The 13510-nt window shown below is 68.9% G+C and overlaps 2 protein-coding genes across 3 annotated transcripts; one reads left to right on the forward strand and one right to left on the reverse strand.

The window, feature by feature from the left end:
- The first annotated feature begins 1816 nt into the window (after positions 1 to 1816).
- SLC22A31 (solute carrier family 22 member 31) lies at positions 1817 to 5048 on the forward strand. Its single transcript, XM_014260568.2, has 9 exons — positions 1817 to 2170; positions 2654 to 2757; positions 2834 to 2988; positions 3187 to 3355; positions 3640 to 3761; positions 3842 to 3950; positions 4031 to 4245; positions 4327 to 4438; positions 4523 to 5048. Exons 1-9 carry the CDS (start codon positions 1832 to 1834, stop codon positions 4869 to 4871), a joined length of 1674 nt encoding a protein of 557 aa, XP_014116043.2. The 5' UTR covers positions 1817 to 1831; the 3' UTR covers positions 4872 to 5048.
- Positions 5049 to 5106: 58 nt separating this feature from the next.
- CDH15 (cadherin 15) lies at positions 5107 to 12770 on the reverse strand. 2 transcript variants are annotated; one of them, XM_088062115.1, is made up of 14 exons: positions 12660 to 12770; positions 8943 to 9086; positions 8667 to 8822; positions 8446 to 8590; positions 8199 to 8359; positions 7894 to 8022; positions 7606 to 7791; positions 7284 to 7537; positions 7063 to 7205; positions 6755 to 6991; positions 6447 to 6686; positions 5901 to 6037; positions 5667 to 5822; positions 5107 to 5592 (listed from the first exon to the last, which is right to left on the reverse strand). In XM_088062115.1, the coding sequence occupies exons 3-14, from the start codon at positions 8697 to 8699 to the stop codon at positions 5395 to 5397; spliced, it is 2019 nt and encodes a 672-aa protein (XP_087918241.1). In that variant the 5' UTR covers positions 8700 to 8822; positions 8943 to 9086; positions 12660 to 12770; the 3' UTR covers positions 5107 to 5394. The 2 variants fall into 2 exon arrangements, with proteins under 2 accessions (XP_087918241.1, XP_005531986.1); XM_005531929.3 differs by lacking the exon at positions 12660 to 12770 and adding an exon at positions 10718 to 10811.
- Positions 12771 to 13510: the final 740 nt, after the last annotated feature.

Raw genomic sequence — 13510 nt, forward strand, 5'->3', positions numbered from 1 at the left:
GTTGCAGAGTCTGGACAGGGATGGGTGGATCAGGGCGAGCTCGGTCCTCACTCAGCAGCTCAGGGATGCAGCTGGAGGCAGATCCCAGTGCCTTTCCAAGACCTCCGTGCCTTCCTTCCTCCTCCTGCCCAGCCTCTCCTGACGGCTGCAGCTGCCAGCCCCAGGCAGGAGTGAGAGGTGGCCCCCACTGCCATCTCTGGGATCTCAAACTTCCTCAGTTGGGTTTTCCAGGTCCTCCTGCTGGCCAAGTGTCTCAGCCACTTTGGAAAGCAAAGGTGTTCCAAATGCCACTTGTTCCTCTGCTGGCATCTCCTGGCTGGGGGGACCAGAGGGGACCCCTGGATTCAGCCCCCAGCTCCCCCTCGCTGCCTCCAGCTTTGCAGCCACTTGAATTTTCCACGGTTGGGGCAGGGGAATGCTGGAGGTTTTCACTCCAGCACATCACAACAGCTTTGGAGAACCAGGGGGGTCCCACTGTTCCCTGGCCAGCCCTCAGCCCCTGCCTTGGCACCGGGACTGGGGCTCACACAGCCACAGCAGGACGGGCAGTGCCATGTCCCAGCTGCAGCCAGAGGGATTTTCCTCCCATCCTTGTCCTGGGCTGTGGGATGGGTGTGGTGGGGCACTGGAGCAAATGCTGGGACCGGGAGCTGCTCCTGTGTTAGAAGCCTCAAAAAAGCAGCCACAGGTAACACTTGTTCTTTGATTAATTTCCATCCTTGGTCTTTATTTTGTTAAACAGCCATAAATTTGTCTCTGTAGTCACAGAGAGGCCTTTTATGAGTGTCTAAAACTGGAAAGTCCCATAGGTTCATCTGCCCGCGGTGCTGGTGACCTTGGGAGTCCCCAGGGTCAGTTTTCCTCCTGGTGCTGTAACTCCCAGACCTGTGCGGGGGTGTGGATCCCTCAGATGGGAGAAAAAAAATGCAGATGGGATTTTTTTTTTTAGTGTGATTTTCAACGTGATTTTGTAGATGGAGTTTTTCCACCATTACAGGTCTGCAGCTGAGCACCCGAGTGATGCTGCTGCCCCCAGAAATCACGTTTGTGAGTAGATTTTAAAAGGAAGAGGGAAATAAAGGCTGTTTGCAGTTTGGCTGCTCTGCTGGCTCTTCCCACAGGCTCACGTGGTGCCAACACGTTCCCTTCCCGAGGGGGTGTCACAGTTCCCACTGGCCCCTCTGAGGTTTGGGGGGACCTGGGTGCATTTGTGGGTGTTCACAGATGGGTCCTGGAACCCCTGGCTGCACCCCTGGACCCCCGACAGCAGCTGGGCCGGGGGGTCCCCCAGTCCGAGAGGGGTCTGAGAGGGGTCTGGAGCACCCTGCGTGGGGGGAACTGGGGTGGGGGCGGTGAATCGGGGCTGGGGGACGAGCAGGGCTGGGGGAGAACAAACTGGGGCTGAGGTGAGGCTTGGAGAACCAAAGTGGGGGGCTTGGGAGGGGGCAAACCAGGCTGGGGGATATGGGTCTGGTGTTGCGGGGAGCGAACCGGGGCTGGGGTTTGTGAACCGGGCTGAGGGGCAAACCAGGCTTGAGGGGCGATCAGACCGGGACTGCGCCTCGTATCGCGGGGGAGCGAACCGGGACTTGGCGAGTCCGAACCGGGGCTGGGGGTCCGAACCGGGGCTGGGGGCTCGAGTTCCCGACGGAGCCTTCGGGGCGGTGCCGCGGGGCGGGTCCGGCCGGTGCCGCCCCACCTGGCCGCGCCGACCCCGAGCGCTCTGCCGGTGCCTGTGCCTGTGCCTGTGCCGGTGTCGCTGCCGGTGCCGGTGTCGCTGCCGGTTCCGGTGCCGGTGTCGCTGCCGGTGCCGGTGCCGGTGGCCGCGGCGATGGCGCTCGGGGGGTCGCGGCCGCGGGGCCGGCGGGCAGGGGGGGGGTGGGTGCCGTGCTTGGCGCTGGCTCTGGGCTGGGCGCTGGGGTGGGCGCTGGGCACGGGGCCCCCGCGCCGCTGCCGCCCCGACACCGCGCTGCTGCCGCCGCCGCTCCGCCGCCTCGGGGGCCCCGCGCTGCTCCGCGCCGCCGTTCCGCGCCTCCGCGGCGGCTGGAGCCCCTGCCAGCTGTACCGGTACCCTCACGGAGACCCCCGGCCCAACGGCACCGGGCCCTGCACCCGCGGCTGGCACTACGCGCTGCCCGCCGCCGGGCTCCGAGCCAACCTCGTCACACAGGTGGGGTTTGGGGGGTGGGACTGGGGGGCTCCCGGGGCTGGGGACAGCGGGGGACCCCCGGGGCTGGGGCAGCCTGCGCTGCTGGAGGGGACTGAGGGTTCCCTTGGGTAAAGGAGGGGTTAAGGGAGAGACCTGGGAAAGCTGGGGGGTGAATACCTGCGAGGAGCCGGGGGGAGCAAATGGGGGGTCCCAGCCACCGGAGCAAGCTGGGGACTCCAGTAAAGGATCCCACGGGAAAGCTCTGGGTGTGCAGGGGGAGCGAGGTGAACGATCCCATGGATGGGTTTGGAGCTGAGGGGCTGGAGGGTGTCCAGGGCTCTTGGAGTCACCAGTACTGTCCCCTCACATCTGTCCCCTCATTTCTGTTTGTGGGGCGGAGGCTCTCCAGAAGCCCTCCAGGCCCATCCATCCCGGCCCTGTGGGCAGTGCCAGGGGGTCTGCCAAGCCCCCCACGCTGACCCCTCCCTGCTGTGTCCCCCGCAGTGGGACCTGGTGTGTGCCTCTCGCTGGAAGGTGCCCCTGGAGCAGAGCACGCACCTGCTGGGCTGGGCACTGGGCAGTGTCACCGCCGGCCTGGCCTGTGACAGGTAGTGGGGGTCCCCGGGGAGCCCCCGCGGGCAGGGGCCACCGTGCCCAGCCCCTCTCACAGCCCGTCCCTGGCAGGTTCGGCCGCCGTCCCACCTTCCTGCTGTCCCTGGCGCTGGCCGTGGCCCTGGGGCTCGGCGTGACACTGGCTGTGGATTTCCTCATGGTCCTGGTGGCACGGCTGCTCTTCGGGGCCGCGCTGGCAGGAGCTTTCCTCGCCCTCTACGTGGCACGTGAGTGTGATGGGGGCGTCCAGGGGGCTGTGGGGACTGCGGGTGCTCAGGGATGCTCCGGGATGCTCCGGGATGCTCAGGGATGCTCCGGGCTGTGGGATGTGCCAGGGTGCGGGACAGTCTGGAGCGCAGGATGCTCCAGGGCGTGGGATGCTTCGTGTCCTCGGCACCCACTGTGGCCCCCTGCCCCCCTGCCAGGGCTGGAGCTGTGTGACCCCCCGCACCGGCTGGGGGTGACAATGGTGGCCGGATTCTTCTGGATCGCCGGGGAGCTGCTGCTGCCGGGGCTGGCCCTGCTGTGCCGGGACTGGCGGGTGCTGCAGGGCGCTGTCACCATGATCCTGGCCCTGCTGGCCGCCTGCTGGTGGTAAGGACTCCCTCCCCGGGCAGGGGGCTGCGTGGGGCTGCGCTGTGCCCCGGGGCTGGTGCCCCGGTCCCAGCCCGGCACACCCTGCCCGGGGCCGCGGTGGGGATCAGAGGCCACCCGGGGCTCTCCAGAGGAGTGGGAACCTCCCCACCCTGGGTAAATGTTTGCTCAGGTTTGAAGCTGAGGGTTTCTGGGCAGCGTTGCTTTGAAGCCGGGTGGGAAGGTCAGTGCTGGAGGGTGGCCAGGCCCATGGGGAGCCCGGTGACCCGACACTCGTGCCCCAGGTGCCCGGCACTGCTGCTGGAGTCACCGCGCTGGCTGCTGGCCACGCGGCAGCTGGAGAGGGCCAGGAAGACCCTGCAGGCGCTGGCCGAAGACAACTGTCCCCAGGACAGCCTCCTCACGGGTGCGTGGGGGGCTCCGAGCCGTGCCTCTGGGGGTGCTGTGACAGAGCCGGCTCTACCCTGGGTTCCCTTCTCCCGGCAGAGCTGGAGGCCCTGTCCGAGGGGCCCCCGCGGCCCCGGTACCACTCTGTCTGCGAGATCTGCAGCACCAGGGTCATCTGGAAGAACGGCGTCATCCTCGGCTTCGCGGCGTGAGCGCCGGGGGATGGCGGCAGGGTGGTCGTGGGGCGGGGGGTCCCACTCGCGGCCCCCTGACCCCGCTGTCCCTTAGGTTCATCGGCTCCGGCATCCGCCACTGCTTCACCCGCAACCTGGTCCCCCACCTGCCCCACTTCTTCTCCTCCCACCTGGTGCTGGTGGGCACCGAGGCCGCCGCCTGCCTCTTCGTGTGCCTGACTGCCGAGCGCTTCGGGCGCCGCGCCATCCTCCTGCTCTGCACCGTCCTCACCGGCATCTCCTCCCTGCTGCTGCTGGCACTCACCCAGTGTAAGACCCCGGCGGGACCCCCGGCGTGCCTGTCGAGGTGGGTGCGGGATTTGCCCCCTGATGTGCTTCACCCCCTCCCAGACCTGCTGGAGCTCATTGTCCTGACCCTGTCCGTGGTGGGCACGGCCGCCTCCCACGCCGTCACCATGCTCAGCATCTTCTTTGCCAGCGAGGTTCTCCCCACCGTGGTCAGGTAAGGGGGAGCTGCCCCCGTCTTGTGCCAGCCCGGAGCGGGGGGCACGGGGCAGGGCCCCCTCTGAGCGTGTTCCTCCCGCAGGGGCGCCGCCCTGGGCTTGGTCCTGGGGGCCAATTTCGTGGGCAAAGCCGCGGCGCCCATCACCGCCATCCCCAACAGCCGCGGCTTCTTCCTGCACCACGTCGTGTTCGCCTCCTTCGCCATCCTGGCCGTGCTCAGCATCATGTTACTGCCCGAGAGCCAGGGCCGGGGCCTGCCCCAGTCCCTGCAGGACGGCGAGAGCCAGCGCCGCCCGCCCCTGTTCCGCCGCCAGCCCCGCGAGGACCACCTGCCCCTGCTGGCCCCCCAAGCCATCCCCCACGACTATTCCCGCCTGGCCACCTCCACCAAGAGGATGCTGCGCTCCCCGGACGCCCCCCGCGAGATGTAGCCGTGCCCCCCGCGCTCCCCGGGGGGCTCCCCGCTGTCCGGGGGTGTTATGGGAGCAGCGCCCACCCCGCGCTGGGGCCGGATCCCGCCCCAGGAGCAGCGGTGCTGGGAGCCCCGGGGCGGGGGTGAAGCCCCATCGGGGGTGCTGCCGGCTCCCAATAAAAGTGCCTTGTTTCTACGGGTCGCTGCTGTGGGGGGGTCACACACCCCCGCCACCGACCCCCGCTCTTTATTAGGGGGTGACCGCCCCCTCCCCAGCTGTGTGGGGCTCGCCCGGGCGTCCCTCCCGAGGTTTGCTGAGCTGGGCTCTGCGGGGTGGGTGTGAGTGCGCACCCCCCGTACGGAGGCCTCTCGTTGCACACGCGTGTGCAAAGCCGCTCCAGTCGGGCATCCCGTGCGGGTCCGTGCGTGAAGCCGCTGCCCCTGGGCATCTCCTGTGCTCCTGGGCGTGTTTGTGTGTGAGCTGCCCGCTGCCCCGTCCCCTCCCCGGGCGCTGGGGTGTCCCCTCCTGCCCCCCAGCCCCGCTAGTGCCCGTAGAGGTCGGCCAGGCGGCGGAAGCGGGGCCCCCACTCGCTCAGGTAATCGTAGTCCTGGTCCTCGTCCGTCAGGCTGGACACGATGGAGCTGAGGGGGCTGGCGACCGAGCCCGAGCCCTCGTAGTCGTAGATGAGGGCGGTGTCATAGGGGGGCACGCTGGGGTCACTGTCAGCCGCCTCCAGCCCCTGCAGGGACAGGGGTCACCGTCAGCCCTCCGCCCATGGGCGGCTGAAGGCACGGGCGCCGGGCCCTGACCCACCTCGTTGATGAAATCCTCGATGTCGGAGGGGCTGCTGGGCAGCTTGCGGGGGGCCAGGGGGGTCCCGGAGCTGAGCGGGGCGTCCCTGCGCAGGGGGGGCTTGGCCCGGGGGGAGAAGAGCTCGGGGTGCCGGAGCTGGTTGATGTCGTAGGCGTCCTGCGGGGCCGGGAGGGGTTTAGAGGTGCAGGGCTGAGCTGCGGACCCCCGGGACTCCCTGCCATGGGTCCTGCTCACCTGGTCCTCCTCGCCCCCGCCCTGCTCGTCGTAGTTGAGGATGTTGTCGCGCATGTCGTCCCGAGAGCGCTGCAGGAGCCCCTTGCGCAGAGCCCGGCGGCGCCCGCGGACCCGCGCAGCGCCCAGCCCCGCCAGCACTGCGGGGACACGGGGACACGGGGACACGGGGACATGGGTGTGGGCATGCGGAGGCACGGGGGACACGGGGTGATGGCTGGGGTGGGATGCAGTTGGGCTGGGAGGAGGGGTAAGAGTGGAGGTAGGGGTTCGGGTGGGTTTGGGGTGGGAATGGGGTGGGATTGGGGTGGGAATGGGCAATGAAGGAAATGGTTACGGGGGTCTCGATTGAGGTCAGAAGGGGTTGCTGGGTAGGGGGGAGGTGTTGAGGGTCATGGGTTGGGTTGGGTGGGAGGCCAGGATGGGGTGATGCGAGGGGGTCAAGGTGACAGAATGTGCTGGAGGGGTTCGGACCAGGACCAGCACAGGGCTGGGGTGCCGGGGGGCGCGATGGAGGGGTGGAGGAAGGACGGTGGGGGTCTCACTCACCAAGGAGGAGGATGGTGCTGCCCAGGATGATCATGAGAGCCCCGAGGGTGATGCCAGCCCCGGCGGTGGCCGCGGCCAGGACCCCGTCCAGGCAGGTGCCGTCCCGGCCGCAGTGACACACCGAGACGTTCAGCAGCTGCTGCTGCTCCCGCGGGGGGGTCCCCGAGTCCCGGAGCAGCAGCGGGAGCGAGTAGGGCCCCTCGGGCAGCTCCGCCAGCACAGCCAGCACGGCGTGGGTCACTGCGGGGTGGGCAGGGGGTGAGCGGGACCCTCTATGCAGCATCCCCCCCTCCCCGGCTGACCCTCACCATTGAAGCGGGCGAGGCTCCAGTTGCGGGAGAGCTGGGGGTGCTGGGGGCTGAGCTGGAAGTGGAAGGGGGCTCCATGGGGGGGTCGGTCATCGTCGGTGGCCCCCAGGAGCAGTGTCCCCCCGCGTCCCGGCCGCCCGCAGAGCACCCCGGCCTGCGGCTGCAGCTGCGGAGCGTGGTCGTTCACCTCCAGGATCTCGATGGAGAGGGTGCCGGTGGCAGAGAGCGGGGGCTCGGCTGGGGACAGAGCAGAGGGGTCAGCGGGGGCGGCGGGGGCCAGGGGGCAGCGGGGGCGGCTGCTCGCTCACCATCGTCTCGGGCGAGCAGCAGGGCGATGTACCAGCCGCCCTGCAGGAAGGCGGACGGGTGCAGCAGCTCCCGCTTGGTGCGGACGGTGCCGGCGTGCGGCTCCAGCTGCAGCCAGTCCGCGGGGTCGTAGAGCAGCGCGTAGCTGTGGGCGAGGGGTGCGTGAGCCATCCCCCAACCCCCGCCCGGGTGCCGGGGGGGGCGGGAGGGGAGCGGGACTCACGTGAGGGTCTGGATCTGGTGGGTGTCGGGGTCGCTGGCGGTGTAGGTGGTGATGGGGGTGCCCGGGGGTGTCCCCTCCAGGACGCTGATCCGCCGCGGGTTCTCGCGGAACACGGGAGCCTCGTTGACGTCCCGCACCCGCACCCGCACCGTGGCCAGGGCCCGGGGGCTGGCGGGGACCGAGGGCTCCAGCGGCCGCTCGTTCTGCACCGACACCGTCAGCTCGAAGCGGTCCCGCACCTCGTGGTCCAGCGGCTGCGGGAGGGGCCAGGGGTCAGCCGAGCCATGAGACCCCCGGTGCCCCCCGGCTGCCCCGTGCCCACCTTGACCACGGAGAGCACGCCGTCGTTGGTGTGGGGGTCGGTCCGGATGGCGAAGGCGCCCTCGGGGTCGCCCTCCAGGATGGTGAATTTGGCCAACCAGCTGGGCGAGCCCGCCAGGTCCTTGTCGTGCACAAAAACCTTGCCCACGTCCACACCCGCCGCCTGCTCCTCCACCTCCATGGAGAACTGGGGGAGAGAGGTGTGGGGTGGGCTCTGCCCCTCTGGGATGCTGCATTCCCCCGCGGGGGGCGGCAGCTCCCGCCCCGCTGACCCCGGCACGGCCGCTACCTCCTCCTTGGTGAACTCGGGAGGGTTGTCGTTGATGTCCTCCAGGTAGATGACGGCCATGGCCGTGGTGGTCAGCCCGTCCCCGGACATGTCGGCCGCCTGCACCGTCAGGTTGTACACCCCCATGGTCTGTGGGGAATGAGGGGGGCGGAGCTGAGCCCCTCCAGCCCCCAGGGAACACAGAGATCCCCCAGCTGCTGCCCACCCGCCCTGCTCCATGGACGGAGCTGTGGTTTCACCAAGTGGGGTGTCCGTGGCTGCCCCGAGTTCCCTCCATTCCCACCGGGGTGAGCCCATCCCGCTACCTCCCGGTCCAGGCCGGGCCGTGCGGTGCAGATCTCCCCGGTGGTGGCGTTGATGCTGAACATCCCGGCAGAGCCCTGCTCCAGGATGGAATAGCGCAGAGCCGCGTTATCCGTGTCGGGGTCGTCGGCGTCGGTGGCATCCACCGTCATCACACAGGTCCCTGTGACCGCAGGAGCGCCCGTGGGTGCCGGCACAGGGCTGGCTCGGTCCCCCCCAGCCCAGCCCAGCCCCCCCGGCTGGTCCCACCTGGCTCAGCCCCCTCCAGCACACGCCCGGTGAACACGTCCTGCCGGAAGAGCGGCCGGTTGTCGTTCTGGTCCACCACGATGATCTCCAGGTCAGTGGGGTCCTCCAGGGTGACACCGCCCAGGTCCAGTGCGAAGGCTCTCAGCTGTGGGTGCAGAGCGAGGGGGTCGGGGTCTGGCTGGGGACCCCGGGGAGGCTGTGGGCACCAGGAACATCCTTACCCGGTAGCGATCGTTCTCCTCCCGGTCCAGCATGGCGTTGAGGAAAACCTTCCCGCTGAACTTGTCGATGGAGAAGATGCCCAGGGGCTCCTCATCCACCCCCGGCCCTTTGATGCTGTAGATGACCCCTCCGGGCTGCTGCTTGTCTGACTTGATCTGCCCCAGGAAAATCGGGGCTGGGGATCCCAGGCTGGGGGTCTGTCCCCTGTGCAATCCCCCTGCCCGAGGCGTCCCCGCCCTGCGAGCCGGGAGGGAGGGTGGGGGGCTCTCAAATACCTGCACCAGGAGGTGGGGGATGCGCTTGTGGTTCTCCGAGACACTGATGGGCGGGATCACCCAGGCCCTCTTCACCCGCCGAGGGGCCTCGTGCTGCCGCCAGGCCTGGGGGGCTGCAGGGCCGGGCTGGGCTGGGCTGGCACCCTGGGGGCACACGGTGCTGCCAGTGACCCCCAAACCTCCGGAGTGGGGCAGAATGCCAGGGCAGCAGGCAGGGGCTGCACCTGGGCTGGGTGTGCAGTGGGGTACACGGTGCTGGGGTGCTCAGTGCTGATGGGGTCGGGTCTGGGGGAGTGCAGAGGCCACCCAGCTTCTCCAGGAACCTCATGTCAGTGTCCCCTGGCACCCCGATGTGATGGTGATGGGTGTCCTGCTGGGCTCACCAGAAAGGGGTGCCCCACAAATGACCCCGGTGGTGCCCTGGGCATGGGCTGTGCCCCACAGGACCCCTGGGGGGGCACCTCGGGCAGGCAGCACCTACCGTGGTCTCCCCCCCATGTCACCATCACCACACGGATGTGGCAGCGAGGGTGGGGGGTCAGGGATCAGTTCAGGCTGTCAGCGTGACCTGGGGGACAGGGCTGGGCTGCTGGGGGGAGCAGAGGGAGTTGGGGGCCTGGGGTGGAGCTGGGGGCTGTGAGGGATGGAAACAAGGGGAACAGAGGTGCTGGTGGGCTGCAGTGGGGTCAGGGAGCTGTGGGGACAAGGATGGGTTGTGGGGATGTGCGAGACAAAGGTCAGGGATTTGGGGTGACTGGGGGGGGGACCCGGAGCCATGGGGAGTGTGGGAGGTGGGAGCTGGGGGTGGGGAGGGGCCAGGGAACCTCGCATGCAGCCGCCGTCCCCCAGCGCATTCCTCCCTTTCCTGCCCCGGGGACAGGCGCTGTCCCTCCCGCCCCGAGGAGGGAGCACATCTGGGCAGCGCCGGCCTTGCACCCACATCTGTGCCCAGCTGTGCCTGCACCGCTGGCTGCCGGAGAGCCCTGGAGCCCCAGGGGCCGCGTGTGCGCCCTGATGGGGGACGGGTGGCTGTGCCGGGGGTCCCGGGGATGGGGATTGGGGGGGGTGGGCTTGTACCAGCCCCACGGGGTGGGCAGGACAAGGGGTTGGTTCCGAGGCTCAGGGGCTGCGCTGTGGCCTCCAGGTCTTTCTCTGAGCTCTTCTCCAGCAGGAGAAACCCCCTGCCCGTCCCTGGGGGCGGCTGGAGCTGGGGGGGATCGGGATGTGAGGGAGGGACACTGGGGACCCTGTTCTTGTGGGGGCTGCCCTGCAGATCCCCTTTCCTTCCCCTGCCCTGAAGCAGCCGAGCACAGGATCCAGGCCAGAATCCCAACGGCCCCATGTGGCTCAGGCCCGAGAGCAGAATGAGGGGCTCTGGGGGAATGTGAGTGGGCAGGGGGGTGCAGGGGGGTCTGGGACCACAGTCGGGGTGGAAAAAAGAGAAGCAGGGTGTCTTTAAGTGCCTAACCCTCCCCCAGATCCCATCTCAGCTCATCCCGGTCACAGGCACGGGCAATGTGCCGGAGCCGCAGGCCCCCCCCTGCCACCGCCATCTGTGGGGTGGGAAATGCCTCAAGAGGGGCTCCGAGCCCCCATCACCCCCAGCCCCATCCCCGCTGCCCCCAAGGACGAGTCTCCACGCGGTTTGGGGTCCGGCCGACCCCCGGCTCTGCCTGCAGGCTCCCCATCCCAGCCAGCCCTCCTGGGCCACGGAGCTGGGGGTCCCCATCCCACCCGGTCCCACCCCGTCCCCTCGGGGTCCCCGCGCCCCTTACCCGAGCGCAGAGCGGGGCGAGCAGGCAGGCGAGGAGGAGCGGGGGGCCCATGGCGGAGCGGGGCACAGCCCGGCCGCCGGCCCCGAGCTAAAATAGCGGCGGGACTGGCTGAGTGACAGCACATGTGCTGCGGGCACCCGACCCCCCCCGCGGGCAGCTGGCCCCACCGCCCCCGGCCCGCAGCCCCTGCCCTGCCCGGCCCGGCGGGGGCCCGACGGGGGAGATGCGGGGGGCGTGGAGGGATGCAGGGGGGCGCGGGGGGGTCCCCGCTGGCCGGGCCGGGGGTGCGCAGCCCCGGGCAGGGCGGGCGGAACGCGGCAGCTGCCTCCGGGCGCGCTCCGGGGATGCCGCGACGGGGCGGGCGGGAGGGGGAGACCCGGGCCCGCTGCCCCCCCGGCTGCTCCGGAGCCGGGACAAGGACCGGCATCGGCACCGGGACAGGGACCGAGACAAGGACAGGGACCAACTCTGGCAGCGGGACAAGGACTGGCATCGGCGCCGGCACCGAGACAGGAACAGGCTCCGACACCGACAGTGGGACAGGGGCCTGGACCGGGACCAGAACCGGGATCAGGACAGGGAGAGGGACCAGAAACGATTCTTCCCGCCCCGCTCGGCCGCGCCTCCCGTCGGGGCGAGCCCGCCCGTCTATTCCCGGCCGTTCCCGGTGCCATCCATCAGTGTTGGCGTCGGGGCCCGTCCCAGTGCGGGGTCGGGAGAGGGACCGGCAGCATCCCGCGGTCCTGGCGGATTCCCACCGGCCGAGGGCTGATCCGGGAGCCCCGACAAGGCTCTCGATCCCGGCGCTGTCCCCCGACCCCCCGGTCCCGGTGCTTCCCCCGACCACCCCGGCCAGTCCCAGTGCTGCCCTCGGTCCCCGCGGCCGGTCCCGGTGTTTTTCCCGAGCCCCGGGGCCTGTCCCGGTGTTTTTCCCGAGCCGCGGTGCCTGTCCCGGTGTTTTTCCCGAGCCCCGGGGCCTGTCCCGGTGCCGCCGCCGTGCAGTGGCACCAGGTGGCAGCATCGTCGCGGGCACCGGCTCCGGTCCCGGCGGTGCTCGCAGCTCGCGGTGCCGCACCGGGGAGCGACCCCCGCCCGCCGGGGCAGGGTCCCGGGGATCCCGGTGCAGCAGGGATGGAGAGCCGCTACCCCCCGCGCAGGGCGAAGGGGTCGAGGGGTTCTTGCCCTCCCGGGAAAGCGAGTCCTGGGCCTGGCAGGGAAGCGTACAATGTGTCGGTGACACTGGTGGCACCATCTCGTCCCTGCTCGGCAGCTGTGGGGACCCCCGACCCGAATTGTCCCTTCCTGGGAACAAAGCCCTCGGTGCCCCCCCCTGCGGGTCACGGGGACGGGGGAACAAGGCTTAGGAAAAGGGACACAGGAGGAGGGATGCAGGATGTGTCCTGTCCATACCCAGGAGCTGAGGGATGGTGGCAGGGCTGTCGGTGTCCCCAAGGACGTGTCACGAGCGGGTGAGCGCCGGGCACGGGTGACCCGCGGCGTGGCCGGGCCGTGGCTCGGGCAGCGGCGCTCACTTGCCCGTCTGTCTGTCCGATCCCATCCGTCCGCGCCGCTGCCCCGTCACCCCGCATCAGTGTCAGGGCGAGGAGCCGGCCCGGCGGCGCTGGCCGGGGGTCCTGGCGGCTGCCTCTGACGAGCCGTGGCAGCGGGGCGGCAGAGCAGATGTTCCCTGCCACCGGCACGGCGGCGCGGGGGTGGCAGATGTGACAGGCTGTGACAAGGCGCCAGCCCCGCTCGTGGGGACGGGGCTGCGGGGGGAGCACGGCAGCGGCTGCAGCACGACAGGGACCCCCGGGTCCCCTGCTGTCCCCGCACTGACATCTCCTGTCCCTTCAAACTGGGGCTCCCACTGCGGCACAGCGATTTGGGGTGCCACAAATCTACAGGACTACAACTCGCCTCGCTGCTCTGGGTGCTGGCTCACCTGATTTTGGAGGGTTCCCCAAGCGTCAGGGGCGGTGGGACCAGTTTTACCGCACAGTGTGTGGTGGTGTCACCCTGAAAACTCAGCTTCTGAGCTTGCTGACATAGTTTTCTGAGGACTTTCCCAGGACAGTAACTATAAACATAGATATGTGTACATTCTTTCTGTTACACGTCTTGTGATGGGCATCTCTCATGGCCAGTGCAGTGAGAAAGTGTTATCCTGACCATCCCATCCCTGGCTGTGGTCACAAGCCTATAAATCCTGGGAAGAAAAATAAACTTGCTTCTTCCATTCACCACACCTTGACCTGTGTCCGCGTGATCTATTCATCTTCAGCAGCAACATGGTGGGACCAGTTGTACCCCAAAGTTTGTGATGGGACCAGTTGTACCCCAGTGTGTGGTGGGACCAGTTGTACCCCAGTGTGTGGTGGGACCAGTTGTACCCCACAGTGTGTGGTGGGACCAGTTGTACCCCAGTGTGTGGTGGGACCAGTTGTACCCCACAGTGTGTGGTGGGAGCAGTTGTACCCCACAGTGTGTGGTGGGAGCAGCCACAGCTCCAGTGCAGGGGGCAGCTGGACCCGTCACGACCCCAGTGTGGCACCAGTCGTGTCCCTCACGTGTGGTGCAGTGGGACCAGCTGTGACCCCAGGGCAGTGACTGGGGGTCAGGGCAGTGCCCAGGAGGGCAGAGGGAGCAGCTGGGAGTGCAGAGGTGCCGCACGCCGGCACAGCCCCATAAAGCCACCGGAGCTTGGATTTTATATGGCAATAAAAGATAATGTCAGCTATAAAGTGCTGGAGCGGGGGGGGACAGAGGGGTGGGCAGCCCCCAGCTCCTCGGGGA

Source organism: Pseudopodoces humilis, chromosome 14, assembly GCF_049639895.1.
Source record: "Pseudopodoces humilis isolate 2021_Gansu_Grassland_sample_001 chromosome 14, ASM4963989v1, whole genome shotgun sequence".
Lineage (NCBI taxonomy): Eukaryota > Metazoa > Chordata > Aves > Passeriformes > Paridae > Pseudopodoces > Pseudopodoces humilis.

Bases quoted from the DNA above. Each gene is read 5' to 3' on its own strand.
- SLC22A31 (XM_014260568.2), top strand. From the start codon at position 1,832: ATGGCGCTCGGGGGGTCGCGGCCGCGGGGCCGGCGGGCAGGGGGGGGG. The intron at 3,762-3,841 runs GTGCGTGGGGGG...TTCTCCCGGCAG, and splicing joins CCAGGACAGCCTCCTCACGG to AGCTGGAGGCCCTGTCCGAG. The intron at 3,951-4,030 runs GTGAGCGCCGGG...GCTGTCCCTTAG, and splicing joins GTCATCCTCGGCTTCGCGGC to GTTCATCGGCTCCGGCATCC.
- CDH15 (XM_005531929.3), bottom strand. From the start codon at position 10,768: ATGGGCCCCCCGCTCCTCCTCGCCTGCCTGCTCGCCCCGCTCTGCGCT. The intron at 8,023-8,198 runs GTAGCGGGATGG...CATTCCCCACAG, and splicing joins GGCCCGGCCTGGACCGGGAG to ACCATGGGGGTGTACAACCT. The intron at 6,992-7,062 runs GTGAGCGAGCAG...CTCTGTCCCCAG, and splicing joins GCTGCTCGCCCGAGACGATG to CCGAGCCCCCGCTCTCTGCC.